We start from the raw sequence: 27,678 nt of genomic DNA on the forward strand, positions 1-27,678 counted from the left end.
GCTGGGTAGTTGATTCTTGTGGTCCAGATTCCTTTACCTTCCAGAATATGATATTCCAAGTCTTCCAGTCCTTTAACGCAGATGCTAAGTCCTGTGTCATCCTGGCTGTGAGCTCCTTGATATGTGAATTGTTTATTTTTGTTTGTTGGCAATGTGTTTGTTCCTTGACCAGATAGTTCTGGGATTCCTCTTTTGAGAAGTGAACAGTGATTCTTTCAGCAACTATTTTACCACTCTGTTCTGGGATATTAGGACAATTTTCCTTGATAGTTTCTTGAAAGATGCTGTCTTGGCTATTTTTTTTTTTTTTTTTTTTGATCATGGCTTTTAGGTAGTTTAGCAATTCTTAAATTATCTCTACTGGATTATTCTGCAAGTTGTTTTTCCAATGGTTGTTTTTTTTTTTCAAAACATTTCCAAAATGTTTTACATTTTTCTTTTGGTTTATTATTATTATTATTTATTTGATTTCTTTATGCCTCATAAAGTCATTAGCTTTCACTTGCACAATTCTAATTTTTAAATAATTATTTTCTTTAATTAGCTTTGTGCCTTCTTTTCTATTTGGTCGACTCTACTTTTAAAGGAATGGTTTCCAGTAGTGGATAATTTTTTTCCCCATTTGGCCAATTCTAATTTTTTAAATGTTTTCTTCAGTCAGTTTTCTTCTTTTTTCAAGCTGTTGATTGTTTTTTCATAATTATCTTGCATAACTTTTCATTCATTTCCCCAATTTTTCTTCTTTTATTTGATTTTCAAAATACTTTTTGAATTTTTAGTCTTCAGACCCAATTTGTATTCCCCTTTAAGACTGTAGGCATTTTGAAATTATTGTCCTATTCCGAGTTAGTGTTTTGGACTTCTTTATTACCATAGCAGTTTTCTTGTGGTCATATGGAAGTTTTAGTAGTTTCTTTCTGATTCCCTATAGAGTATCTCATTCTTTGGGGTGTATGTGTAATACAACCTTGGAGAACATTGGGATGGAGGTTGTTGTAAATTGTTGTAAAGAGTGTGATCAAGGACTTGAGGATATCAGCATACATTTTTTTTTCCCATCTCATGTCACATTATGTCCTTGAAGATTAAGAATAATATATTGACCTTTTGGTACGTTATTCATCCTTATCTTGAACGTTGTCTTTTGAATCCCTGTTCTGTTGTCCTTGGGAGCCATGGGCAAAAAATTATTATACAACTTACACCTAATGTCTAGACTCCAACTTTTATTCTGTGGAGTAGTCCCTGCTCTTCTAATTTGGCTCCCAAAATAGGAAGTTCTTTATAGTCCCTGGTATTGTCAGAAAAATTGATATGTATCATATTGTGTGGGATAAAAGATTAGTGTCAGATTTGGATGTCAAGTTCTTGAAATAGTGTAATGGGACTCGAGTCCAAACTAAACTCTAGTACTCTTGGTGAAGCCATTTCACATAATAACCTTTGTGTAAGATGAAAACTCACCAAAATGTACTGTTATTTGACACTATAGATGTTTTCTTTATTTCTTTAAGATACTCTATCAAATAAATTTTAAGTTAGAGCTAGGGAAATAGTATTGAATTTTTTACTCTTCAGAATTATTAGTTTCCCTTGCCATGAAAGGTATTATGAGGTAAAATGGTAAAGGAGTTCTCATTTTAATTTAAAATTTTGCTTACGGGGGAAAGAGAAGCACAACTATCTTGATGTGGTATTTGCATAGTGAATACTGTGTTTTCCTTTTTCTTAAATTCAAATAAAGCAGGCTAAATGTCTCTCCCATTTGCCTAAAACAATATCTAAGACAGGTAATAAAAATGATGAAGATGGATAGCAGTAGCAGAGGGGTGATTCAGCTTGGATATAGGGATAATTTGAAACCTTTCAGGAATAGGAATAAAAATGAAAACATTTCTGTTTTTAATGGGCTACTTTTATTGGAAAAAATCTTTTTTTTATCTTTACCTGTCATTTTTCCAAAAAGTTATGTGCAGAAAATGGGGGGGGAGAGGGGGGAGGGAGGAGAAACAGAAACAAATTGCCTTCCTCTTCCTAGATTTTCATGGCGCTTTTTGGACACCATTCCAAGTGGAACTTCTATGCATTGAGTGACTTACCCTTTATTGATTCACCCCATGTTCTTTTGTTATGTATGGAAATGTGGGTCTTTTCTTAAAAATTATATATCTGCTATAATGTCATCCTAATTAAAAAATTAAAATTTTTTATAGTTACATTTTATACATTCAAGTAACATTTTGATGTTATGGAATTTTGTTTACACTGTTTTAAAGAATACTTTTTTAATGGATGCTAATATGTCTACACACATCCTTATTACAAGTTAGGATCATCATTTACTTCACTGTTTTTTAGTATTATTGTTAATAAAATCATGGTTTAAATACTTGGAAAATATGAAATAATATAGCAAAGAAATTTTTTTCTTGTTGTTTTTATTTAGCATGCAGCATTAAAAAACCAACATTTCAAATACTGTGGGTTCCTAACTCAGCTGTTGTTACAGAACAAAGAATGGACTTCATTTGTCCATAGATCAGACTTTCTAGTCATTGTTCTTCTAAACAGTGGTGGACAGAAGTTTGAATATAAAAAGAAATAAATATAAAGTAAAATTCTGTTACAGAGTACCTTCCTATACCATAGAAGTTCTATACCATAGAAGTTCATTCTTTAGGCTTCATCATAAGCCTTCATAGTATATGCATTTAGTATAATGAATGAATGAATGTAGACATTTGAAAACATGTTAAGTGCCATGCACTGTAATATGAAAAACCTATAATGCCTTTGGAGGGAGAAAATAGCGTACTTATTATGTGCTATGGACTGTTCTAAGTAATTTTTAATAATAGTAATGATAACCATAGTTAATATTTACATAGCTTACTATGCACCAGGCATTGTGCTAAGAGTTTTATTATCTCAACTTCATCTTCACAATAACACTAGAAGTTAGGAGTTATTATCCGTATTTTACTGATGAGGAAATTGAAGTAGATGGTGATTAAGTGAGTTGCCCAGGGTGATGCAATCTAGTAAGTGGTCAAGGCCTAATTAGAACTCAAGTCTCTGTGACAACAGGCTCATTTATCTATCTGCCCTATCACTTAGTTGTGCCTCTTGTCTTGAGGTAGTAACCTTACTATATTTGGATTCTGCAGTATATATTGTTTTATATCTGTTTTTCTGATAAATATTTGATATTTCCTTTTTTCAATTTTTTTTTTGAGACTTAGTTTAGTCATATAATTAGGCATTGGATTTTCATACATCTACATCTTATAGATGTATTATTGTTGTTGAAACAAAATCTTTCTGTTTTTAGATGATGCCTACATAGAAGCAGTTGGACTGAATGCATTATTGCTGAGCCAGTCACTCAGGTATCCTAACTGATTTGGTTGCTATGGGAGATTGGAAAACTATTACAGTGCCAATTCCATCATCAGGTAATTATAGTTTATTTAAAAAGTATAGTATCTTGAATGAGCTTTAATTTTTACTTAGGTTAAGTAATTTGTTGAAAACATGACTACAGAAATACCTTCCCAAGAGGTGAATATGACACGTTTTTGGACATTCCCAGTGTTGTAATCTACTTTGCATATTTGTTATGGGTTTTTTGTTTGTTTGTTTTGTAATTCACTGCAGGACTGGGAGGAGAAGGGAAGGAAAAATATTTGTTAAATCTATAATAAAATCTATAATAAAGTGACATTTACAAAATCATGTTACACACAATTTCAACTTGGCCCTCATTGCATGAAGGCATTCTTTTTTGTTCTTTCCTAGTTGATTGCCTAGCATATTCCCTCCAGAAACCATTCTAGAGATTCTCTTCTATCTCTAAGCCCCTTGTACTCATCTCTCCCTTCTTTTCCTACCTCTTAGCTGAGGAATGTTACCTTTTACTGAGATATACTTGAAGCCATTTAATATTGGCATCTTTTCCTATTTTCTTCATCTCAAAACTTTTTGACCTCATTTTCTGCCTCCTTAACTCATTCTTGGACAAAGAGGTGGTCCTTTTCCTTGCCAAGGCCAAAATCTCTACACATAGACTTGATTATGAGCTTCTGGAGGTCAAGAACTACTCTGCCTTTCTTTGCATCCTGACACTTAACATTGTGTGTGGCACTTAGTACTCACTTAATGATTACTGACTGCTTCTGGAGCTCTAATTTCACTGAGGTTAGTACTTCCTCTTACCTGCTTGCCTATCTTGTATAGTTCTTATCCCTCATTTCCTGTAAATCTTTCTCAAGCAGTAAGCAATCTGCCATGTCCGTGAGACTTTGTTCTAGATCTTTTAACATTGCCAAGTTACTGAGGTATCACATGAACTGTCAGTTTTTCTCACCATGTGATCAATCTTTTTTTTTTTTTTGTCTTAATCCTACTTTATAGTAGTTGATATTCATATATCTTAAATTCCATATAAGTTTACATACATATACAAACAAGCGTGTGTGCATGTTATGAATGCTCTCTTCATTTTACAAATGGGGAAGTTGATACTTAAAAGGTGAAGTGACTTGATGCTGGTCACAATATATGTAATAGGTGGGGGCTTCTAGCAAATTAACAGTTCCTTGAACACAGTCTGTTGCTTGCAGTGCTCTGTTCCATCACTACTGCCTCTTTAATTTTCACAGCTTTCTTTAAGGCTCAGCTCAAACCCTACCTTTTATTGGTTTTGCTCAGTCCCCCTTGGTGTGTGCTACCTTGAACCCTTGATGTTACCTTCCATCTACATATTTATTTATTAGATTATGAGCACCTTGACTAGGGACTTTCACATTGTAACTGCTTAATAAATGTGTGTTGGCTCTCTGACAATTTTTATAAATTATGTGTGGTATAGGTTGAATAGATTTTTGTTATTCATTACGTCTATATTAAAGTTTTACATGCTAATTTAATGGTGGTTGGGATAGGAGAAAAAATGATTTAAAAACTATTATATACATTGACCCTGACCCTTCATGGAAATGAATATAATGGTATTTTTTTTTAATTAAAAATCCTTATAATTTGACAATACTCTTAAAATCCACATAACTTTAGAGTACCTTTTTTTGGTGAATATTCTAAATAATTTATATTAAGTATTTTTTTCTTGACTTCCAGAAAGCAAAAATATTTCTCAGTTTACCTCAGAAACCAATATGTCTCCTTCAAGTTTATACTCACAGCAAGTTCTGTGTCCTTCACTACCTTTGGCAAAGAGTGTGCACAGTTTTTTCAGGGCTTTCTGCACAGAAGAGAATGTTGACCAGAGTATATCCTATCTTGACCAGGTAATTTAAAAAATAAAATATGGGCAGAAATCAGTTTAGTCAACCAAAGAGTCTTAATAGCTCTGAGAGAAAACTTTATATAGTAAGGACAAGTATATTATGTTATTCAAATATTTTGGGCATAATTTTGAAAGTCATTATCTACCTCTTTAAGTTTGTTCAACAAATGCTTTTAGAAAAAAAAAATATTTTTCTCCTACCAGGAGCTGACTACTTTAGGTTTTCCTTCATTATGTGAAGAGTCCAAAGGTAAAGAGGTTAAAAGAGACTTAAATATAGTTGCAGTTTTAAATTGTATCCATGAACTACTTGTACTTCATCGAAAGAACCTCCTAGCTCAGGAAAATGTGGAAACACAGAATTTGAAACTGGGAAGTGATATGGACCATCTGCAGAACTGCTATTCCAAGCTGAAGGTAGAAATTATATTCAATTTGCATTTGAATTATGTTATGTAAATTAATGCTAGACATTTTCATTATTTTATTTGCCAAACATGTTAAATAAACTTTAGTGATAATTATCTTACTATTGTTGTTTGTGTGTTAATGCAAGTACTTAATGCAAGAAGGCATTAATTTCTACATCTTAATATTTATAATGAAGATGTTTACTTTATGAACTGTTTTTGTGGCCATCTGGATATAGCAGATACAGTTAAGGAATAATAATGATGAAATTTATGATTTTAAAGAACTTGTTTCCTAACAAAGAAGATGACACTAATAAACAGTCCTATTAAGAAACTAGTGCTCAAACCTGAGACCAATATTTTTATTTAAAGGAAGCTCGTACCAAAGGACCCAATACTCAATATAATAGTGGGCCAGGAGTTAAGCAATCATAGATGATGAGCTGTTCCTTGCTGAAGCCTCCTGGGCTTTCAGATGAGAAGATTATGGCAATGTGTGACAAAATACCATTACTTTGTTTATTTAACAGAAGAATTTTTTCCCCCTGGTGATTGATCTGCTACATCACATTAGCAATTTTAAAAAGATTGCTAGTCAGTCTATTAAGAAAAAAAGATTTTCTGAATTAACTTGTAAAATGGATATCATATATTTTCTTTAGTTTATTATGTATATTATATAAATAAGAATCACAGTATTCTGAATCTTTCTTAATATAGTCAAATCATCTTCCTTATTTAAAAAGATCCCTGATTATCCATCTCTTTTTCTTTGCTTCTCTCTCTGTCTCTTGTGTCTCTCTGTCTCTCTTTCCTTCCTTCCTCATTATGCATCTTCTCAGATTTTTCCCTGCTTCTCTTGAACAGAACAAAAAATTGTTTTATTTTATGTTTTTATAGTACTTTATTTTTCCAAATACAGTAACGATTGTTTTCAGCATTCATTTTTGTAAAACTTTTTCTTAATTTTTCTCTCTTCCTCTAGACAGCAATTTGATATAAGTTAAATATGTGTAATCCTTTTAAACATATTTCTGTGTTTGTCATATTATGCAATTAAAAATCAGACCAAAAGGGGAAAAAAGCATGAAAGAAAGAAAAAAAGCAAAAAGGTGAAAATATGCTTTGATTCCACATTCAGTATCCAGAGTTCTTTCTCTTGATGGGATTGGCATTTTCCATTCCAAATCTATTGGAATTGCCTTGAATCACTGCATTGTTGAGAAAAGAACCAAGTCACAGTTGAGCATCATATAATAATCTTGTTGCTGCACACAGTGTTTTCCTGGTTCTGTTCACTTCATACAACATCAGTTCATGTAGATCTTTCCAGGCAAAAATTAACTTTTAAAATATTCTTTGGTAGGAAAATGATATATTATAGGTGTTGGGATGGGGGCTGGTCTGTTTTGACTTTTTTGATTCTTTTTGGAATTTTAGAGTTGATTCTTGCTTAACTCCTAACAATTGCTGCCTTGCTCTGTCTGCCTTTGTAGCCAAATATTGGGGAATAGTATCAGTTGCTTTTTAAAAAACTCATTTTCTCTTGAGCTCAAATGATTCACAGTAACAGGTTTTTTTTTTTTTTTTTTTTTGCTGTTTGTTTTAAGAATGTTTCCTTTTTTTTAATAAAACATCCTGGACACCAGTTGAGATTAGCTCAATGTGTAAATCTCATTGGACTGAAAAATTAATAGTTTGGAAAGTTCCACAGAACTTTGGTCAATACTCTGGTATAGCACACTCTATTCCCTACAGGACTTCCTGGGATAACTGGTATAGGCTTTCTAAAAAGTCCATTCAAGGTCTGGGTGGGTTCTGTGGGTAGAGGATCCATGAAAGTTAAATTATGAGAGTTTCTTCACTGTGCTAAAATTTTATTCGGAAAATCTGAGAACTAAAAGATGGATCCCTGAATTCTCTTCCTTTTCCATTTTCCAGAATTGGATTGAGACATTAATTGCTGTGAATTAGAATACTAATCTGCTTTCCTCAGTAGTTTGGACCTAACATAAAGGGGAAACAGTGGGCTAATGGTTATTTCTCTACAGGTTTGGAAAAACAGGAGCATTTCAAAGAGTATATATAAGATGTGACTATAAATCCACAAACATCAACATTTATGCACCCCAGGGCATGTTGTTTCTTTCAGAGGCAGGCATTTTGGGCTGCTCTCTTGTGTTCTAATCATGCTGTTTAGAACGTTTTTAATTCTTTGGGAAATTAACTTTAGAGTTTAATAAGCCCTGTAATAAAATCAGTTAAGTTACTTTGTAGTTACACCTAATTTTGATTCAAAAACATGTTATCAACTATCTTCATCAAATTTGACTCAACTTAATTTCACCTATCTCCAAAACCAAACTGAATCAGAAAGAGTAATGAGTTGACTCTTCTGAGTATGTTCAAAAGATTCTGAAGTAGTCTTTGAAGTCTATTTCTGAAGCTGCACCAACATTTTGAATAATGGTAGCATTGGGTCACCTTCAGATGTGCTTAATTTGCAAGAAATGACATTCCTTTGGTTGTATAAATTTTGCTGTTGCCACTTGGTTGTCTTCCTCATTTTATTAGCCAGTCTTCATTGAAAGAAAAACATCTTGTGTGAAAATAGACATCTTTTAGATGCCAAGAATTTTAATGTATCTATAACTTATTTAGACTCCTAAGAGTACTAGGTTTGAATTCAATGTGAGTTTTACTTAAGGCTGAATATGGATGTTTTAGGAACAACTAGAAACATCTAGGAGGGAAATGATTGGGCTTCAGGAGAGAGACAGACAGCTACAAGGCAAGAACAGAAACTTGCACCAGTTGCTTAAAAATGAGAAGGATGAGGTGAGTCCTAGTCCTAGTCATTTTTTCCCCCTGCGTAATAAAAGTTATAGAGATTTTGTTTCTATTCTTTCTTTAAAGTAGGAAAGAGCCAAATCTTGTCCTATATTGTCGTGTGGTGTGTCATGTTTCAGTTTAAAGGTTCAACTTCAGATTTAATGTCTTTTCTGCTTTTTTTGTCAGTTAATTAACTTCCCCTCTCCTGGCTAACTGCTCTTCTGACTTGCTTTCACTTTTTAAAGTTGACCCTTTTAATGTCCACCATATGTTTCCAACTCCTGCTCCACCCTCCTTTTCACCTAATGATACCCTCAACATTGCCACACATATTAGTGGGGGTGGGATGGGGAGTTAGTACAAAAAATATTGTATCTCAAATATCATTTTTGTCACCAGGCAATGATATCTTATTTTTAGTTTTGTGTTTAGTCCTGCTGAGTTGAAACTTAAGTTTGTAGATTCGGTTTTTGGAGTTCAGACTTTTTTTTTATTGATGTGTAAGAAAGCTGTTGTCTCAATTGCCCTGCTATATAATCCTTGATATGGGATAATTCAAAATCCAGAATACCCTGTTTACTTTCAATAATAGTATAAAATGTATTAAGTATATTTAATTGCTAGTTTGAGATAGTTGGTTTAAAAATTTTTTTTTAGAAATGATTTTACCTCAGCAGATCTATATCTACCAAATTTGGTGGCAACTAACTAAAAATCCTGTAGTACTTTGAATTAGACAATTTTGTATAGAATTCAGAGCAGCATTTTGGCTGGAGGATAGTAGAACCCAAATTATCTCATTTTGAAAGTGATTATATATAGATTATCATCTCGTCATGGGAGTCCTCCTCTTTGACATACAAACACTAATATTGAATAAGAATTCCTATATATAGTCATTGGACTTATGTTAATAGTTAATGGATTGTGCATTAGAATTGAGGGGCAAGGTACTTTTATATGTTTGGGATGGAGGAGATTATTGTAGAGCTTAGAAGTATTTTATTCTGAGTTGACAATTATTAAAACAATCTAGCATTTTTCAGAATTAGTGAATAAATTAATAAACCTTAAGGATTTGTGATTCATTCAATTGGTTTATATATAGAGATTCTATTTCCTCCACAATTTAAGTGGTTTAATTGATTTAGTCAAAAAACCTCATCACTTACTGATTGGCCCAACATGAGAGCTGATGAGCTTTTTGAACTTAACTAGGCTGTTCCTTGGACAACAATTTTTGCCCCTTTGTTTGAAGCCTTCATCATATGAAGCACCTCTGAGATTCAAGCAATTGCCCTGTGCCATAATAAAGCAGTATTTCAGTTGCTAGAAGAAAATAAGGCTTTGTACTAGTATGATGTTTTGCAGAAATAAGATTGATTTTTTTTTAATTCTTAAGATTTGACCTTTTTACAGTTAATATAGACAGGTGAGATGAATGTGATCTAGTCCTCATCCACAATACCCAAGGAAGAAAAGCTTTTTACTTAGTCACTTTTGGAATTATTAATACAAATGCATAAATTGTTTAAAGGAATACCTATTTAAAAGCAAACACCTTTTTTTTAAGGTACAAAAATTACAGAATATCATTGCAAGTCGGGCAACTCAGTATAATCATGATATGAAGAGAAAAGAGCGTGAATATAACAAGCTAAAGGAACGTCTTCATCAACTTGTTATGAATAAAAAGGATAAAAAAACAGGTAAACATCTGACAAATAAAGTCTTAAAGAAGTTGTAATTATTGGGGGGATGTTTTGATTTAAAAAAAATCAACTATAAGGATTATATTAATTTGGAGTGTTATATTTTCATTCTTTGGTTTTAGGTAAAGAAAATCCATAAAGCAATAAAGTATTGCTTTGTGGAAAAGGAGAATTGCCTGCTTTGTCTGTAAGCAGCTAACAGTTTTTTTAATTTTCCTAACCTAATAGTTGTTTATTTTTCTAACATTGAAGAGGAGATATAGAAACATTAAGCCTTAAAACAGTCTGCTCTGAATTCATTTTGGTCAAAGAATATTGCAAAACTGACAAGGCAAGGAACAGTTATGACATGGTCTTCAGAATTAAAATAGAGTGATTATACAATAAAAAAGCATGCATTATTTTTAGTGTTAATTCTATAAACATTTAAGTGCTTGCTGTGTGTGCCTTTCATTGGGATAGGTACTGAGGGAAATAGATAAGTAAAATGTTTGTTGTTTGTCTCAAGAATCTCTCAAGGTTCTTATACTTTAATAGAGGGGAAAATATAATTTAAATGGCTTTTTATAAAAAGATTATTAAGTCCTTTGAAATTAGATCACTTTTAACTTTGAGGAACCTAGTAAAGAAATCAAATCCTAGAGTTTTGTCTTAAAGTATTGTCTGAACTGTACCTCTGGCTTTTTTTTTTTTTTTTCTTTTTCTCTTTCTTTTTAAATCGGTTAAGAAAGATTTTAAAAGCTTTAGTGTCAGGCAATTAGCAACCTTTATAATATATATTTTTTCAGTTAGTAAACATTTATTTTCACTTTCTCCATCTTTATGCCTGCATTCCAGTTACAATAACAAAAAGAAAAAGAAAAGAAACAATGATACTATGCCTAATCAGGCTAAACAGATTTCTTATGGGCCATGTTCAGAAATGCATGACTCCTTCACCTAGTCATGTGATTCATCTGCAGCCATCTGATATTGTGGTTCTTTTATTGCATATAGATAAGACTTACTAAATTCTTTGAATGTTGTTTTTTTAAATGTTGTTGTCATTGTATAAATTGTTAACTTGCTGTTGCTTGCATCACTATGTATCAGCTTACATAAATCTTTCCAGTTTAGTTTGAAACTGCCCATTTTTCATCAGTTCTTATGACATAATAATAAAAATAATATATTCATAAATCATAATGTTTAGCTGTTCCCCAATAGATGGACACTTCCTTTAGTTTTCAGTTTTTTGCCACTACAAAAAGAGATTTCTAGAAGTGTGTATAAATAATATATGACTATCTCTTTAGGGTATATGTCTAGTTGTGGTATGTCTGAATCAAACTATGTACAGTTTAATAATTTTAATATAACTTTGCTTTTGAGGCCACTTTTTATGTATTTTAAGTCATATCTCCATTTACAATTTATCTTCATCTCTATATGAGATGGCATCTTTCACATTCCTTTCAAGGATTTTTAGCATTTATTACCAAATGGTGATTTTTGAGGGTTATTGAATACTATATGCTCCTGTGTTTATTTACTCTTGTATGTGTTAAAACTAATCTATTTCATATATCGACTGCTCCCATTTTTAAACTTTTAGTTGTTTTTAATGGTTATAGCTTTATAGTATTTATAATGGAGATCTAGTACTGGTGAGCCTTGTTCCCATTTTTTCCTTAATTTTTCTTGATATTCTTAATAGTTTCGCTGTTAGTTATTTTTCTTAGTTCTATAAAATAATCCTGTGGTAGTTTGATTGTTTTGGCACAGAATAAGTCAATTAGCTTAAGCAGTATTGTCATTTTTATTATATTAGCTTATCCTACCCTTGAACAAGTAATATTTCTCCAATTACTTAGAACTATCCTAATTTCTGTATTCTGTAGTATGTTTTTTTTCTTTAGTAATATACTAATTTTTTATTTATTTGATTTATATATGCATTTGTTTATATTCCACAACTTTTGCTTTTAACTTTGTGGATTGTTTCCTGTAACTTTGAATGTATTGTTTCATTTGATTTTTAAATGACTCTATGATTCCTGGATAAGTTATATGACCTGCAAAAAGCTAGGGTACTTCTTCTTTGCTATGTTCTATTCTCTTAATTTCTTTTTTCTCATTTTATCTCTATTCTAGCAATGTTTTAAGCAATAGTCACAAACAATAATCACAATAATAAACATTCTTGCTTTCCTCTTGATCTAATTGGAAAGCCTTCCAACTTTTCTCTTTTACACTTAATGCTTATTCTTGGTTTAAATAAATACTACTATTCTATATTAAGGAAAGCTTATTTCTAACTTAAAATTTTTTTTTTATAGGAATGAATTGGATTTTGTTAAAACTCTTTTTATCATCTCTTGAGATAACACTTTGTTATTGATGTGGTTTCTTATGTTTGTGTTTTTTTTCCCATTGAGTCAACAATTTCACATGCTTGGTATAAATACAAATTTGAATACTATGTGGTAGTCTGTTTACTAATATTTTATATTAAAATTCTGGCATCAGTGTTCATTAAACATTGTTTTGTAGTTTTGTTATTCTGCTTTATCTTTTCTTTTATGTATAAAGACCACTATTTAGATCTCTTTCCTCTAATTTTGCAAACAGTTTATGTAATATTGGAATGAATTGTTCACTGAATGTTTGATAGAATTTATTTATAAATCCATCTAGTCTGGAAGCTTTTATCTTTGGAAATTCATTTGTTACTTTTAATTTCTTTTTCTGATAATGAGTTTTAAGTAATCTTATTTTATTTTGTTAATATAACATATTTTTGTAAATATTTATTAATTTATTTTAAGTTAAAAGTTTTGTAGGTATGTTCTTTGACAGTATAAGTTCTGATAATATTTTACTTAAGTTGTCATAAATTTTTTGTTTCTTTTAAAAAATGCAACTTTTTAATCAACTATCAGTTTCTTTTGTAATCAGCTTTAAGCTTAAATTTTTCAATTTTTTTTTTCATATCGCTTCTTTGATTTTCAGAAATTAATTATTTTTGAGGGATTTTTTTATATCTTGCTCTTTAATTCTTCTAGCTGCATGTCCAATTAATTATTTTTTCTCCCTTTTGTTGATGAAAGTATTTTAGAGATATATTTTCCTATAAGAATTACTTTAGCTGCATTCTAAACATTGGTATGTTGTCTTATTACATTTTATTTAAAAATTTCCATATCTGTAATTTGTTTTTTTTTCCACACCAGGTTTTTTTTTTTCTTTTCTTTTAGTATTATTTGGTATACAATTAATTTTGGATTTTTTTCATCATAAGATTTTTATTGCATTGTGATCCATAAATGATGGGCTCAGTATTTCAACTTTTTTGCATTTGGGTGAGGTATTTTTTATGCTTCACTATATATGTCTAGTTTTTGTAAAGTACTATATATATATATATATATATGGCTGAGAAACCTATAAAATCTTTCTGTTCTTATTCAATAATCGTCAGAGATCTAAAATTTCTAGTTTTTCTGTTTTACTAGATTGTCTAGAACAGGGGTCGTCAAACTATGGCCCACGGGCCAGATGCTGCAGCTAGGGATGATTATCTCCCTCACCCAGGGCTATGAAGTTTCTTTATTTTAAAGGCCCACAAAACAAAGTTTTTGTTTTTACTATAGTCCGGCCCTCCAACAGTCTGAGGGACAATGTACTTGGCCCCCTTTGAGAAGCCCTCTAGATGTAAAGAAGTCCATTTGAGGGCCCACTACTATTATAGGTGTTTTTTTTTTTTTTTTTTTTTTTTTTTTTTTACAATCTCTGGTTCCTCTTGTAATTAAATTAGCTTTTCCCTTAAGTTTTTAGATACTATGTTATTGGGGAGGCGGGGTGGATGTATGTATGTATATCTGTGTATAGACACATGTTGCATCGTTTTTTTGGTGCCTGTAAAACTAATGTATTTTCCTTGCTTGTCTCCCCTTCATATTTCTTGCTTACAATAGCCTTATCTGAGACCATGTTTGCTACCCCTTTTTTGAGTTCAACTGAAGCATAAAATATTCCTCATTTTAACTCTTACGTGAGTCTTTTACAATGTTGTTTTTAAGTGATTTATTAGTTGGTATTATCATGAAGCTTTTATATTATTTCAGATAACTAAAGCAGATTAAAAGGTAGCAATTGAAAAGTTCCCTATCTCAGTCCTCTCTCAGAAATACCATAAGTTTGCTAAATTGACAAGAAAGGGTAGAGATTGAGATAAACATCCAAATCTACTTTTCATTTATTTCAGCAGGCATGGTTTTTGGAGATTGGTGATAGTGTTTTGCTCACTTTTGATGGTAATACCATCTGGGAAAACTTTTATCTAATGTAGCTAAGATAGAACATTTTGATAGAAGATTATTAGGAAGATTTAAGGTTGATTGATTGCCTACTTTTAAAATGATCTATAAACTAGTAAAATCAAGTACAATTCAATTTATTAAATGACAACATATATGCACAGTACTGTGGTAAATGCTGTGGTTATAAAAACAACATCAGTGGCAATTAAAAATGAAATCCTTAAAATTCTGTTACTAGCATAGCAGTTTTGATGTTTTTCCTAATAATTTTTCAGGTCTATTTTTTAAGTGACATACTAAAAACTTGGGTTCTCCTTGGGCAAGAAGAGTTTAAATTTGGGGGGAATCAAGTTATTTAGGGGCAAGATACTTTAAGGAATTTAAGGGATTATTTTGCAAAGTGTCTTTTATTAGGTCTTTTTCTTTGCTTCCTAAATAGTTTGAGCTCTGTTTTAGAAACATTTTATTAGTAACATGATCATCTTTATCAAGAAAACTGAAAACTAAGTATAATTTTCACTTATAATTCTAAATTTCAATTATACAAAGTACCTAAAAATGTGTGTTTGGGAGAGAGGGGAAATAAAAGGAACTAGAAAAAAAAACAAAAAAACCTGAAATACTTTAAATGTCTTTATACTGAGGGATCCTAAAATGTTTATTAACAATCTTAATAATATCAGTATAATTATTTAATATTAATACTCTTTAATACTAGATTTAGATTGTCTTTGGGAAATTGTGTTCTTTAATGATCCAAAACTTCTCCTGGAAGCAAGATTTTCCTGGAAGCAAGATTTTTTTTTTTTTTTTTTTTTTTTTTTTTTTGGACACCAATATTAATCTGTTCTGGTGAGGTTTTATGATTGTGAGTCAAGGATACCACATTTTCTGAAAAATTAAAACTTAAAACACCCAGAGGATAATGGGGGGGGGGGGGGAAGGTGTTGCATAATATTTGTGTGAATAGGCTAATGCTTATTACCAACCAAGAATTATCCAGGAAATAGGGCAAAAAGCATACTTCCTGATTGATGTACAGCTGGAAGAGAGTAGGGGGCAACTTATACAGCAAGAACTAGAGATAAGTGATGGCTAGCTTTATATTTTCAAGAGCTGAAGTAGATGTAGAAGAAAACTTCCTAGTGAGTTTAATGAATCTCACATTTTCCCCTCCCATCATATGCAGTGGGACATGGACAAAGAGACTCAAGGATTAAAGAGTTCAGATTCATTGTAATTTGCATTATTGAAAGGAAATCACTACATTGACAAGGTCACTGGCCTTAGCATTTATACTACCTAGAATAGGAGGATAAAGTAAATTAATTTATGTAAAATATTTTATAACGTAAGGTTTTAAAATGGTAAAGTATCTTTTTTTTCCCCTCAAACTTTATAGATTTTGACTTAAACAATTTTTTTTTTGTTCTGGATTTCCTTGATAGTCTGGTAAAAACCAGAAACCCCTTTAAAGAATAATGTTTGTAAGTGAACAAAGGAAATCAGTTATATTGAAATACATTCATCAAATAGATATTTTTTTAAAAGTTCATAGATCTCAGTTTAATTATTCCTGATATAATCCCCCTTTTACATGTTAGCTATTCAGATGCTTGAAGTTAGCTGTCATATCCTTCTGTCAGTCTTTATTTCTACACCATCATACTTGGTCCTCCAAGCAAGATTCATCATGTAGGCATAATCTTGAAGCTTTTTGCCATACTGATCTCTTTCTTCTGAAAGTTCCCTAGTTTATCTCTTCCTTCCTTAGAACAATATGCCCAGAACTAAGCAAGACACTGATGAATAAATAGAATTACCATTTTCCTAGTGGTGGGCATTATTATGCCTCAATGTAGCCTAAGATTATGTGGATTTTTTGGCTCCCATTTGGAATGAAGGATATTCAACACTTTCAACAGAAATTCATAAGCATACAAGTTTATAATAAAGCTCTTAAGCTTTATTTTACTTTTTATTGGACAATATTGCTTTACTTCAACCCCCACCCCTCAACTTTTCCATTTTCTTCCCTTAGTAGAAACATTGTAGGGGGAAAGAGGTTGGGCTGGCACATGAATTCATTCAGTGTTAAACCTGATAAAGACTCAGGTTGATCTATAATATAATCCTTTCTTCTTCTCTGCCATTATATGGCATAGATTTAGTTCTTAAAAACTTTGAAACCTATAACATGTTTTGTTTTGTTTTTTTCCCCTTATTGGTAGCTATGGATATTTTAAATTATGTAGGGAGAGCAGATGGAAAGAGAGGAGCCTGGAGAACTGGCAAAACTGAAGCTAGGTAATATTTACTTAAAATTTCCAAATTTGTGTATTTAAACTAAATTTCTTTTTTTATAATATTCTTAATTCTGACTGTACCCTTCTCTTCCAAATAATGAAGGAATGAAGATGAAATGTATAAAGTTCTGTTGAATGATTATGAACAACGCCAGAAACAAATTCTGTTGGAAAATGCTGAGCTCAAGAAAGTTCTTCAGCAAATGAAAAAGGAAATGATTTCTCTTCTGGCGCCACAAAAGCAAAAACCTAAAGAAAAGGCTGAAGATAGTCCCGGGGCTGTAAGTATCTTTAATTTTTCTTATGTCATACCAAGAATTATTTTACTAAGTTTCTGATACTACCCTCCTTCCTTTGCTGATTTCCTCCCCTTTTCCACAAAAAATGGATGAGAATGGATGAGCAATAGGAAAATTAGATGGAGTTTATTTGGAAAAGGGTATAATCAGCTCCACCCTGGGCATGTCTATATTATCATTAACAGCCTCCTAATTGGTCTTTTTTGCCTTCCCCCTTCATAACCCATTCTATAGACCTCTCACAGAAATCTAATCATGCGATTTGTCACCAGGTTTCAGTGGTTCTTATTGCTTGCAAGAATTATAGATTCTTTAATCTGATACTCGACTGTTACAGGTCTAAATCATTCATATATTTTCAGCCTTATTTCACACTTTCTGTATTGAAGATAAACTGGGGCTGCTTTCTCCATTTTACGCATTTGTGCACATTGCTTCCTGTTGTTAAAATGGATTTTTTCGTATATTTAATATGATTATACACATATAATCTGTCTATCAGATTGCTTGCCATCTTGGGAGGAGAGGGAAAGGGGGGGGGGGAATTTGGAACTCAAAATCTTACAAAAGAATGTTAAAAATTGTCTTTACATGTAATTGATAAAAAATAAAATACTATTAAGTGGGGAAGAAAATAAAATGGATTATTTCCACAATAGCCTCTTGAAATATATGTTTTTTTTAAATCAGGTGGTAAACTGGATAGAGCTCTGGGCCTGGATTTAGGAGTACACCCTGAATTCAAATCTAGCCTTAGATAATTACTTGTGAATTCTAGAAAAGTCACTTAATCTCTATTTACTTTAGTTTCCTCAATTACAAAATTGGGATAATAGTACCTATTTCCCTTGGTTGTTAATGAAGATCAAATGAGATCATATTATTTATCACTGTGCGTGGTACAAAGTAGGTGTTTAATAAATGCTTATTTCCCTGCTTGCCTGCTATCTCTTCAGTCTCTTCCATGAAAGGTTTGTGTTTATTTTTTTCCTCTACTCCATCTACAGATAATCCTCATTCTCATTTCTGTATTTGATAAATTAAAAACCCTTAATCCCATTCTAGCCTATATCCTATTTTTTAAAAATTTATCTTTATTAAATGTATTAGTTCCCAGAGGAGAGTGGGGACTATTGCCTCTATTCTCAGTGACTCACACAGCTCTATGTAATAGGTCATGGGAAAAAATACCTTTTTTAATCAGCAAGCATTATTAAATTTTCTGTTTGCCAGGACCTCTGCTAGGCATGGGGGATATAAAGACAAAAAGTTAAAACAGTCTTTTCTCTCTAGGAGCTTAGATTGTGAGAGATACCATGAATGTATATAAATCTTAAGGAATATATATTGAATACATTGAAAATAAATGCAAAGTCATTGGGAAAGGTACAAGGGGGTGATTGTAGAGCTGCATTCTTGATATTTAAGGAGTTTATAAGGTAGAGGTGAGAGTACATTCTAGGCAAGTGGGATAGTTAGGGCAAAAACCCAGAGGGCAGTGGATGGAGGGTCATTTATGTGCAATCAAGAGGAGGTCAGTACGTGGAAAGCTAAGTTGGAAAGGTAGAAAGGGACCAGTTTTGTGAAGAGATGAAGATGTCAAAGAGGAAATAGATATAGGATCACCAGAGTTTGCTGAAGCTGGGAGGAAGCAAGATGTGTGACTTGATCAGGAGCCTTAAGGAGAATGACTGTGGCAGCTGTATATAGAGGGTAAATTGGAATAGGGAGAGGCTTCAAGTAAGGAGACAAAATAGTTATATTTATAATATTCCAGATTAGAGGTGATGATGGCCCAATAAATGAGTGGAGAAAAGGGGACATATTTGAGTGATACTGTGTAGGAAGAAATCATATTTGGCAAATGGAGGGTGAAAAACAGTGAGAAATTTTGACCCAAATTAATGAACTTGGATGACTGGAAAATTGATAAATGCTCCAGGGAAGATTGACAGATGCTCTTGAACAGACATGTTGAGGTTGATGTAACTATAGGGCATCCAGTTCAAAATGTCCACTGGGACAATTGTTAATTCAGGGATTAGAGTTTCACAGAGATTAGGTCTGGGTATAGACTTGGGGCTCCTCTTTATAGAGAATAATTGATTCTATGGGAGCTGATGAGATCATCAGATGAAAAAGCAAGACCCCCACCTCTGAGGGAGTGTTAAGAATTGTAGAGTGAAATAAAGAAGCAAGGCATTTAGTTTGAGTGAACTTGGAAGAGAAATGTATTTGATAAAGATTTTTAAACAACATGGAGCTTTTTGATTGTTATTTTAATCTATTCAGTGATTTTTGTTTGAAGGTTTGCCACATGCAGAGACGTGTTATGTACATGATAATACTGGTAACATTTTTCATCCAAAAATCTCAATTTTTTTAACTGTTTCTTTAAAAAAAAATTTGGAGCGCACTTTATACTTGTCTAAGCATTTTTATAGATACACAGTCTCATTTTGGTTTGATTGCAGTCTTGTGGGATAGGTACTGCTTGATTTTAGCAGTATCCAGAGGTACTAACCCAGCTAGTGATAGAACTAACACTAAAAATTACTGTTTTTATTTGACAACTAATTCAATGTTCTCTCCATGAAATAATTTTGCGTTAGTAGCATATGATCTTTTCCCATTAAAGATTATTCTTCATTTAAAAGAATAAACATTAGAAACCTAATGTTGCACATTAATACAACCAAGTTTGTTTAAATACTTTGTTCAGCTTAATTGCAGGGATTCTTGTAAGCACTGACTTCTTTGATACAAATGAAAAATAAAAAGGCTTTTAGAAAGCAGTTTAGTTCTTTTGCTTATAATACTGGTTATGTTTCCTTAACTGCTACCATTCCCACTGCAACTCTTCCTTATTTAAGCAAAGCTAAATGACATAGTAATGGATTCTAACAGTAGACATATACATAGTTATCCCTGTGTTGTATCCCACCCTCTCCCAAGAAGAGAAAGAAATTATTTAATTCCATTAAGAGAATAACAGACCTAGAGCTGGAAAGGAGTTATTGAGTTTGACTCTTTGATTTTACACATGAGGAAGCTGCAAGTCAGAGGAGTTAAATGACTTGCTCATAATAGTATATGCAGTAAGGGCCTGGGGGAGGTTAAGGTTCTACTACCCTCAAGTTCTGTGATTGCTCTCTTCTCCATTTAACAACTCCATATAGCTTCCTTTTTCATCGACATAGATGGGATCTGTTCCTTGAATTGTGGAGCACTTATTTTGTTTTCAGATTTTGCTGTCAAGATAAATCCTGTTATTAACAAGGAACTTTCTCTCTGCCTCTGTCCCCCTTTTCTTTTCTTTCATCTTGGGGGGGAGGAATAAACTTAGCCACTAGAATTTCTGGGTTAAAAGGTTTCAACAGATAAGTGACTAAGACAATTTCATAGGGTTTTCTAGAATTGTTGGACTAATATAGATCTTCCAGAAGAATATTGTTGATGTTTTTTTCTTCTCAGAGCTGTTTTACATTGATTCTTTTCATTTTTATTATCTTTGCCAGTTTATTTGGTGTGTGATAAAATCTGCAAGTTCTTTAAATTGGCATTTCTTTTACTAGTAAGAAGGAGAAAACTTAGGCTTATTGACCATTTGCATACTTAACACTTTGCTGTTTGTCTTAGATATTAAATGAAAGGTGTTTTTTTTTTTTTTTTTTTTTTTTTTTTTTTCTTAACATTCACTTGTTTCTCTTATGCATTGAATGAGTCTTTCAATGTCACCAAAATTGTTTTTCTTTTGTAAATCTCTATATCTTTTTTGGTTACAAATTTACCTACATTTTGTAGACACTCCATTCTGTTTTCTTCTGATTTTTAAAAATGTTGTCTTCCTATCTGTACAAGGAATTTTGGATCTTCCTATATGTACATGGAATAAAATGTTAGTCAATTCAAATTTCTGACAAGTTTCCATCCAATTTAGTTTCCTAATAGTCTAGGTTGAGGAGGGAATCTTTTCCCTTCTTTAGTTGGTGTTTCTTAGGTTATGTTAATTTATTTCTGTGAGTTAACTTTACAATTTGCTCTACTGTTTGTTTATATTTTGTAATTAGTATCAGTTCTGAGTAGTCTTATTTAAATTAAAAAAAAATTTTTTTGGGGGGGGTATTACATGTACATTTATTTTTCTTTTAGACACATTTCCTGATGAGTTATATTGGGGGAGAAAAATCAGAACAAAGGAACAAACCACGAGAGGAAAAAAAAAAGAGAAAAGAAAAAAAGTCATGTACCCATTTTGGCCTTAATTTTTATATGGGGGTGTGAGATAGAGGTCTATGCCGAGTTTCTGACATATTGTTTTTGAGTTTTCCCAGCAATTTTTGTTAATGAGTGAGTTCTTATTCCAGAAGCTGGAATTTGAAGATTTATCAAATGATAGATTTCTATAGACCTTGGTTATTGTATCATGGGTTTCAAATCTATTCCACTGATCTACCACTCTTATTTCTTAGCCGGTACCAAATGGTTTTGATTATTGCTGCTTTATAATATACTTTTAAGTTTGGTACTGCTATGCTACCATCCTTTGTGGTTTTGTTTTTTTTTTTCCATTAATTCCCTTGATATTTTTGATCTTTTGTTCTCCCAGATGAATTCTGTTATTTCTAGTTCTATAAAATAATATCTTGGTAGTTTGCTTAGTAAGGCACTGAACAGGTAGACCAATTTAGGCAGAATTGTCATGTTTATTATATTAGCTTGGCCCAGTCATGAATGATTGATATTTTTCTAATTGTTTAGATCTGACTGTATTTGTGTGAGAAGTTTTGTAATTGTGTTCATATAATTCTTGGGTTTGTCTTGACAGATAGACCTTCAAGTATTTTATTTTGCCCACAGTAATTTTAAATGAATTTCTCTTTATATCTCTTGCTGATGGGCTTTGTCAGTAATATATAGAAATGCTGATTATTTTTGTGGGTTTATTTTATATTCTGCAACTTTGCTAAAGCTGTGAATTGATTCCAGAAGGTTTTTGGATGATTTTCTAGGGATTCTCTATGTATATTATCTGCAAAGAGTGATAGTTTTATTTTCTCATTGCCTATTCTAATTTAATTTTTTTCTTTTCTTAGTGCTAAAGCCAACATTTCTAGTAAATGTTGAATAATAGTGTTATCAGGCATCCTTGTTTCACAACCCTGACCTTATTGGGAATGCATCTAGTTTCTCTCTATTACAAATAATAATGCTTGCTGAAGGTTTTAGACAGATACTACTTATTATTTTAAGGAAAGCTCCCTTTATTCCTATGTTCTGTAGTATTTTTAATCGGAATGGGTGTTGTATTTTGTCAAAAGCTTTTTCTGCATCTTTTGAGATTATCATATGATTTCTGTTGATTTTGTTATTGATATGGCCAATTATGGTAATAGTTTTCCTGCTATTTAACCAGTCCTGCATTCCTGGTATAAATCCTACTTGGTCATAGTATATTATCTTGCTGATAAATTGCTGTAATTTCTTTGCTAATATTTTATTTAAAAGTTTTGCATCACTCAGAGTTGTTTTCATTTGCATTTCTCTAATTAATAGTGATTTAGAGCATTTTTCCTATGACTGTATGTGTCTTTAATTTCATAGTCTGAAAATTGTTTATTGAGGGATAACTTGTATTCTTTATAAATGTTGCACAGTTCTTTATATATTTTTAAAAAGATTCCTTTATCAGAAACACTGGCTGTAAAAAATTTTCTTCCTTGCTTTGTGCTTCCCTTATCTTGTGTTCATTTTATTTGTTTGTAAAACCTTTTTATTTTAATATAATCAACACTGTCCATTTTGCATTTCATACATAATGTTCTCTAATTCTTCTTTGACCATAAGTTCCTCAGGTAAAATATTCCTTGCTTTCCTAATTTGCTGATGGTATTGCCCTTCCTGCCCAAATCATGTACCTATTTTGACCTTATTTTGGTATGGAGTGTGAGATGTATTCCATGCCAAGTCCTTGACATATTATTTTCCAGTTTCTCCAAGCAATTTTTGTGAAATAGTGAATTTTAGCTGGAGTTTTGGGGTTTATCAAATAGTAGATTACCATAGTTATTCATTATTATGTCACGTGAATCTAACCTTTTCCACTGATGTTATTTCCACTCTTATTTCTTAGCCAGTACCATATGTTTTTGATGACTGCTGCTTTATAATAGAGTTTTAGGTTTCAAACTGCTACGCTACCATTCTTAGTATTTTTTTTTTTTTTTTTATTAATTCCCCTGATAGTCTTGACCTTTTGTTTCTTCCAAATGACTTTAACTTTTTTTTTTCTAGCTCCATAAAATAATTTTTTGGCAGTTTAATATATAGTATTGAACAAGTGGATCAATTTAGGCAGAATTGACATTTTTATTATATTATTAGCTCAGCCTAACCATGCATGAGCAATTGATATTTTCCCAATTGTTTAAATCTGACTTTTAGTTCCTGGCTTTGTCTTGGCAGGTAGACATCCAAATATTTTATTTTGTCTACAATTATTTTTAGTGGAATTTCTCATCTCTTGTTGCTGGTCTTTGTCAGTAATAGATAGAAATGTTGATGATTTGTGTGGGTTTATTTTAATATTCTGCAACTTTGCTAAAGTTGTTAATTTTTTTTTTACTGCAAAAGCCTATAAATTTCTATTACAGTATTGAATAAGAGTGGTGAAAATGGGCATCCTTGTTTCATTCCTGATCTTTTTGGAAATTGAATGTTACTTCTTCATAATAACCCCTGACACCTCCTGCTTTTTGTTGATAGTTACCCTTAAGATACAAGATTTTTTTTTCAAATGAATTTTGTTACTTTATTTCTATATAGCAGTCTCCCTTGGCAGGTTTATAAAACACTGAATCTCTAAATTAATTTAGGTAACAAAATAATTTTTGATTATACTGGCATGATTTTATCACACACAAATGACTTCAATTATTTTTGTGTTTCCAAAAAGTCCTCTTTGTATTTATGTTAAATTCCTGAATATGTGTGTTTTTAGATAGCTGTTAATCACATGTGTATATGTATTTACACAGCTGTTAATCATTTCTGTTTTTCTATTGTTCTGTTAAGGTCTCCTCATCCTTTTCATTTAGATTTTGTCTTATTTCCCCCTTTCTTTAAGAACATTTGAAGATGCCTCTTCCTTCCCTCTCTCAAGTCCTTACTGATATTACTCTTGCTGTACTCACTCCAGAGTTAACATTTCTGAATTCATCATTTTGAATGGAATTTCTGTCACTTTCTTCTGATTTTTGTTAATTCTGTATGGAAATAGTGATGATTTTTATTTGATTTTATATCCTCTTTTACTGAAAATTTTGTCTCAATTTTTTGTCTCTTGAGAGATTAAATAAGTTTCTCTGGAAGTGAGCTTTCTTATCTGCAATTAGAGATAATTTTTCTCTCTTCTTGACTGATAATAAATATGCATGTATATATATATATTTTAATTGACTGTTATTTATAAATATGTATCTATTATATATATGTATATATATATTTCTTTATTAAGAAGAAACTTTCCAAGGTTATATGCTTGTTAGTTTTTTTTAAAGCAATATAAATGAATGCTGTATGTTTTATTTGATTGTTTATCCCAATTTTTGAACCATTCTTAGTATCTCTAATATAAATACAACTTAGACTTAATAACATTTTTTACTGAATAGTTTTTTTTTTTTTAATATATTTTGTAGTGGCAGCTTTGCTAAGGTTTTATTTCACATTATTTGTGATAATGTCCTAGTGAAATTGATCTATGGTTCTCTTTTCTCTTTCATCATTTCCTTATTTGGATAGCAGAATTTAAAGAGCTTAGGTAGAGTGCCATGCTTTCTAATTATTGAGAATAGTTTTGTAACAAGTATTTATTGCTTTTAGTTTTAGTACATTTTATAAAATTTATTTGTAAATTTGTCCGTACAAGGGATTTTTCTCCTAGGTAGTTCATTTACTCTTTCTACAATTGGGATGTCTTTGTTAATTTGGTTATTTTATATTTTTGTAAAAAGACAAACAGGTAATCTAATCCCTTTTAAATTTTAATTTTTTTCTGGCCTGAAATACAGTATAGTAATTTCTTCACAATTTTTTTATAATTACATTTTGCAGTTCATTGTGAAATTTACCTTATTCTTGTGATTTGATTTCCCTCAGCTATTTATTAAACTTTTCAAAAAACAGTTAAGGTTAAGGTTTTGTGTGCAATTCTATATAACCCTTTTTGTTTTCAATTTAATCTGTTATCTGATTTTGACAGTTTGGTTTGTGCTTAAAAGCTTTGTTAATTCTGGTTTTTATTATTTATGATAATATGGCATTATGTATAAAATATTACATATATCATAATTGTACAAAATATATTCATATTCTTACTTATATGTAATAAATCATGTAATTATATGACACAATATAAACATTTACCTATATATTACACATTATACATATTGAATATTCTGTGCATATTAAATATTTTATTACATATTTATTATTTAAACTATATGCTTTGTTTTCTGTTTTATTGTGCTTTCAAAAATAATGTTGTATATGAGAACTCTTTTAATATCTACATTCCCAAACTTTAGCATATAGTCTTTACAAAATTATTAATCACTTCTGTGATTAGTTTTTTGACTGAAGGATGTCATCATTCTTTTAATATTAGATTTGTATCTTTTTTTTTTTTTTTTTTTTTTTTTTTTTGCTTCCCTTTTCTTAACATTCTTCTTATCCTACTGCCCTTACATTTTTTCTTTCCTTTTTAGTCAAGTCACCAGAAACATGTCTCCAACTTCCTTTTATCATTTATCTTCATATCCCCTCTGGAATCTGCCCTCTGAATACGAATACCTCTTTTCCTACTCTTAAACCTCCCCCCCAAGAGAAAAAAAAATTTTAGGAGGTGACATGTTACATAGTCTCTGAATTGTTTATTCATTTCTTTCTTAATTTTCTCCCCCTCAGATCAGTGAGACATCTTTGTCCCTTGATAAATTTCTATTCTCTGTGCTCCTTGATCAGTATAAACAAAAATTTTCTTTCTAAACAGTAATCTATTATGACTCTAGAAGCACAAGAAAATTGATTTCCTTTAGACTAATCTTAATAATTTTATTTATTTACATTTTTGTATTTCTCCAATTTAAATTATTTGCACATCAAAAAACCCTGTTCATATTTTGGAATCTTTTCAAGGAATTTTAATATCTTGTTAAAATCATTACTGTTTTTTTCAATGAATATATTATAAATTTAGCTTTGTAGGATATGTTATTCTTAAGTACATCCTGTTTCCCTTTACTTTTTAAAATGTTTCTCTAGCTTCTTAATTTTGTTTTAGAAAAAGACTAGCCCTCAGCTACTCATAATACTTTCTTTGAGAGCATAAGTACTTTTGATTAACTGTTTATAATATTTGTAGTTTTGAAGGGTGAAATTCTACAGTTAAACCAATGCATTCCTTTGGTGATTAAAGCTAAGGATTTCTTTCATTCATTGTCCTATGGAGTCTTTCAACTTTATTATAGTGTTCAGACTTTTTACTGCATGTTTTTCTAGCAGTGTTTTGATCCTCAGATTTATCTCTATTCTGTTCTCCATGTCAATTATTTTGTCATATATAGGACTCGGGAATTCTGACTGCTTCCTCTTCTTGCCCTTGGAGCTCTCCGTCCTCTACCTCAACATTTTTTTTTTTTCTTTTTTGGCCAGTTTTTTCCTTTAGATCAGTATTTTAAGTTATTCATCTGCTATTATCCTTTTTGAGAACCTTATGTATTTGGAAAGCATCCACCACATATTTAAAAATTGTCTTACCTTGCCAGGTTATTGAAAGCTCTTTTCAACATTAATTTTAGTCCTATGTTCTTTTACTCTTGCTTTCTGCTTTAATTTTTCTAATTCCTTTTATTTTATTTATTTTTTTTGGTATCACTAGTGGTTGCTTCATTATTCCTAGGGGACCCTGCCAAATGTTGTCATCTTGGTTTATTTTTCTTTGTGAATTTTCAGTACATTTTCCTTTAAATACTATTTCTTAGTTGTCTTGTGACTTGGTCTACCTACTGATTTCTTTTTCTTTGTCTTTTGTTGCAATTTTTTTTTCCTGAAAACTTTGATTTTTCTCCACACTTTACCTAGCCATCTTTCTCTCTGCTGCCTTCTATATCTATATATTTGATGGATTTTCTGTTAGCCTCCTTTCCTGAACTTTTTGTGCTCCAGATGCTTGAATTAGGAATGAAGGTAAAATACATTTAATTACATTCTGGATGGAAATTACAAGTTAGATGTGTACTTCAGTTGATAGGCAGGGGGAGGGAATGATGGTTAGAAATTATCTACCCTAGCCATTGATGTTGTGGTCTACCCTTGAGGAGCCAGGTGTGAGTAGAATCAAGAATTTTTAACTCATCTCTCTCTTTGTTCTTATTTCAGGCCAGGGGGGGGGGGGGGGTTAATTGTAGTTAGTGTTTCTTGTCATTTTCTTGCTTCGAGTTTAAAAATG

At 31.4% G+C, this 27,678-nt stretch overlaps 1 protein-coding gene across 4 annotated transcripts in view; it reads left to right on the plus strand.

The window, feature by feature from the left end:
- Positions 1-27,678, plus strand: part of SSX2IP (SSX family member 2 interacting protein) — a 69,838-nt gene that overhangs the window by 28,222 nt on the left and 13,938 nt on the right. For all 4 annotated transcript variants that reach the window (XM_031969402.1, XM_031969399.1, XM_031969401.1 and 1 more), the window contains 7 exons: positions 3,332-3,455; positions 5,137-5,306; positions 5,510-5,722; positions 8,446-8,556; positions 10,124-10,259; positions 16,795-16,870; positions 16,973-17,150. In XM_031969402.1, coding sequence (XP_031825262.1) covers positions 3,413-3,455; positions 5,137-5,306; positions 5,510-5,722; positions 8,446-8,556; positions 10,124-10,259; positions 16,795-16,870; positions 16,973-17,150 — 927 coding nt within the window. In that variant the 5' untranslated portion in view covers positions 3,332-3,412. The remainder of the gene's footprint in view (positions 1-3,331; positions 3,456-5,136; positions 5,307-5,509; positions 5,723-8,445; positions 8,557-10,123; positions 10,260-16,794; positions 16,871-16,972; positions 17,151-27,678) is intronic.

This window comes from Sarcophilus harrisii, chromosome 4 (assembly GCF_902635505.1).
Source record: "Sarcophilus harrisii chromosome 4, mSarHar1.11, whole genome shotgun sequence".
NCBI lineage: Eukaryota > Metazoa > Chordata > Mammalia > Dasyuromorphia > Dasyuridae > Sarcophilus > Sarcophilus harrisii.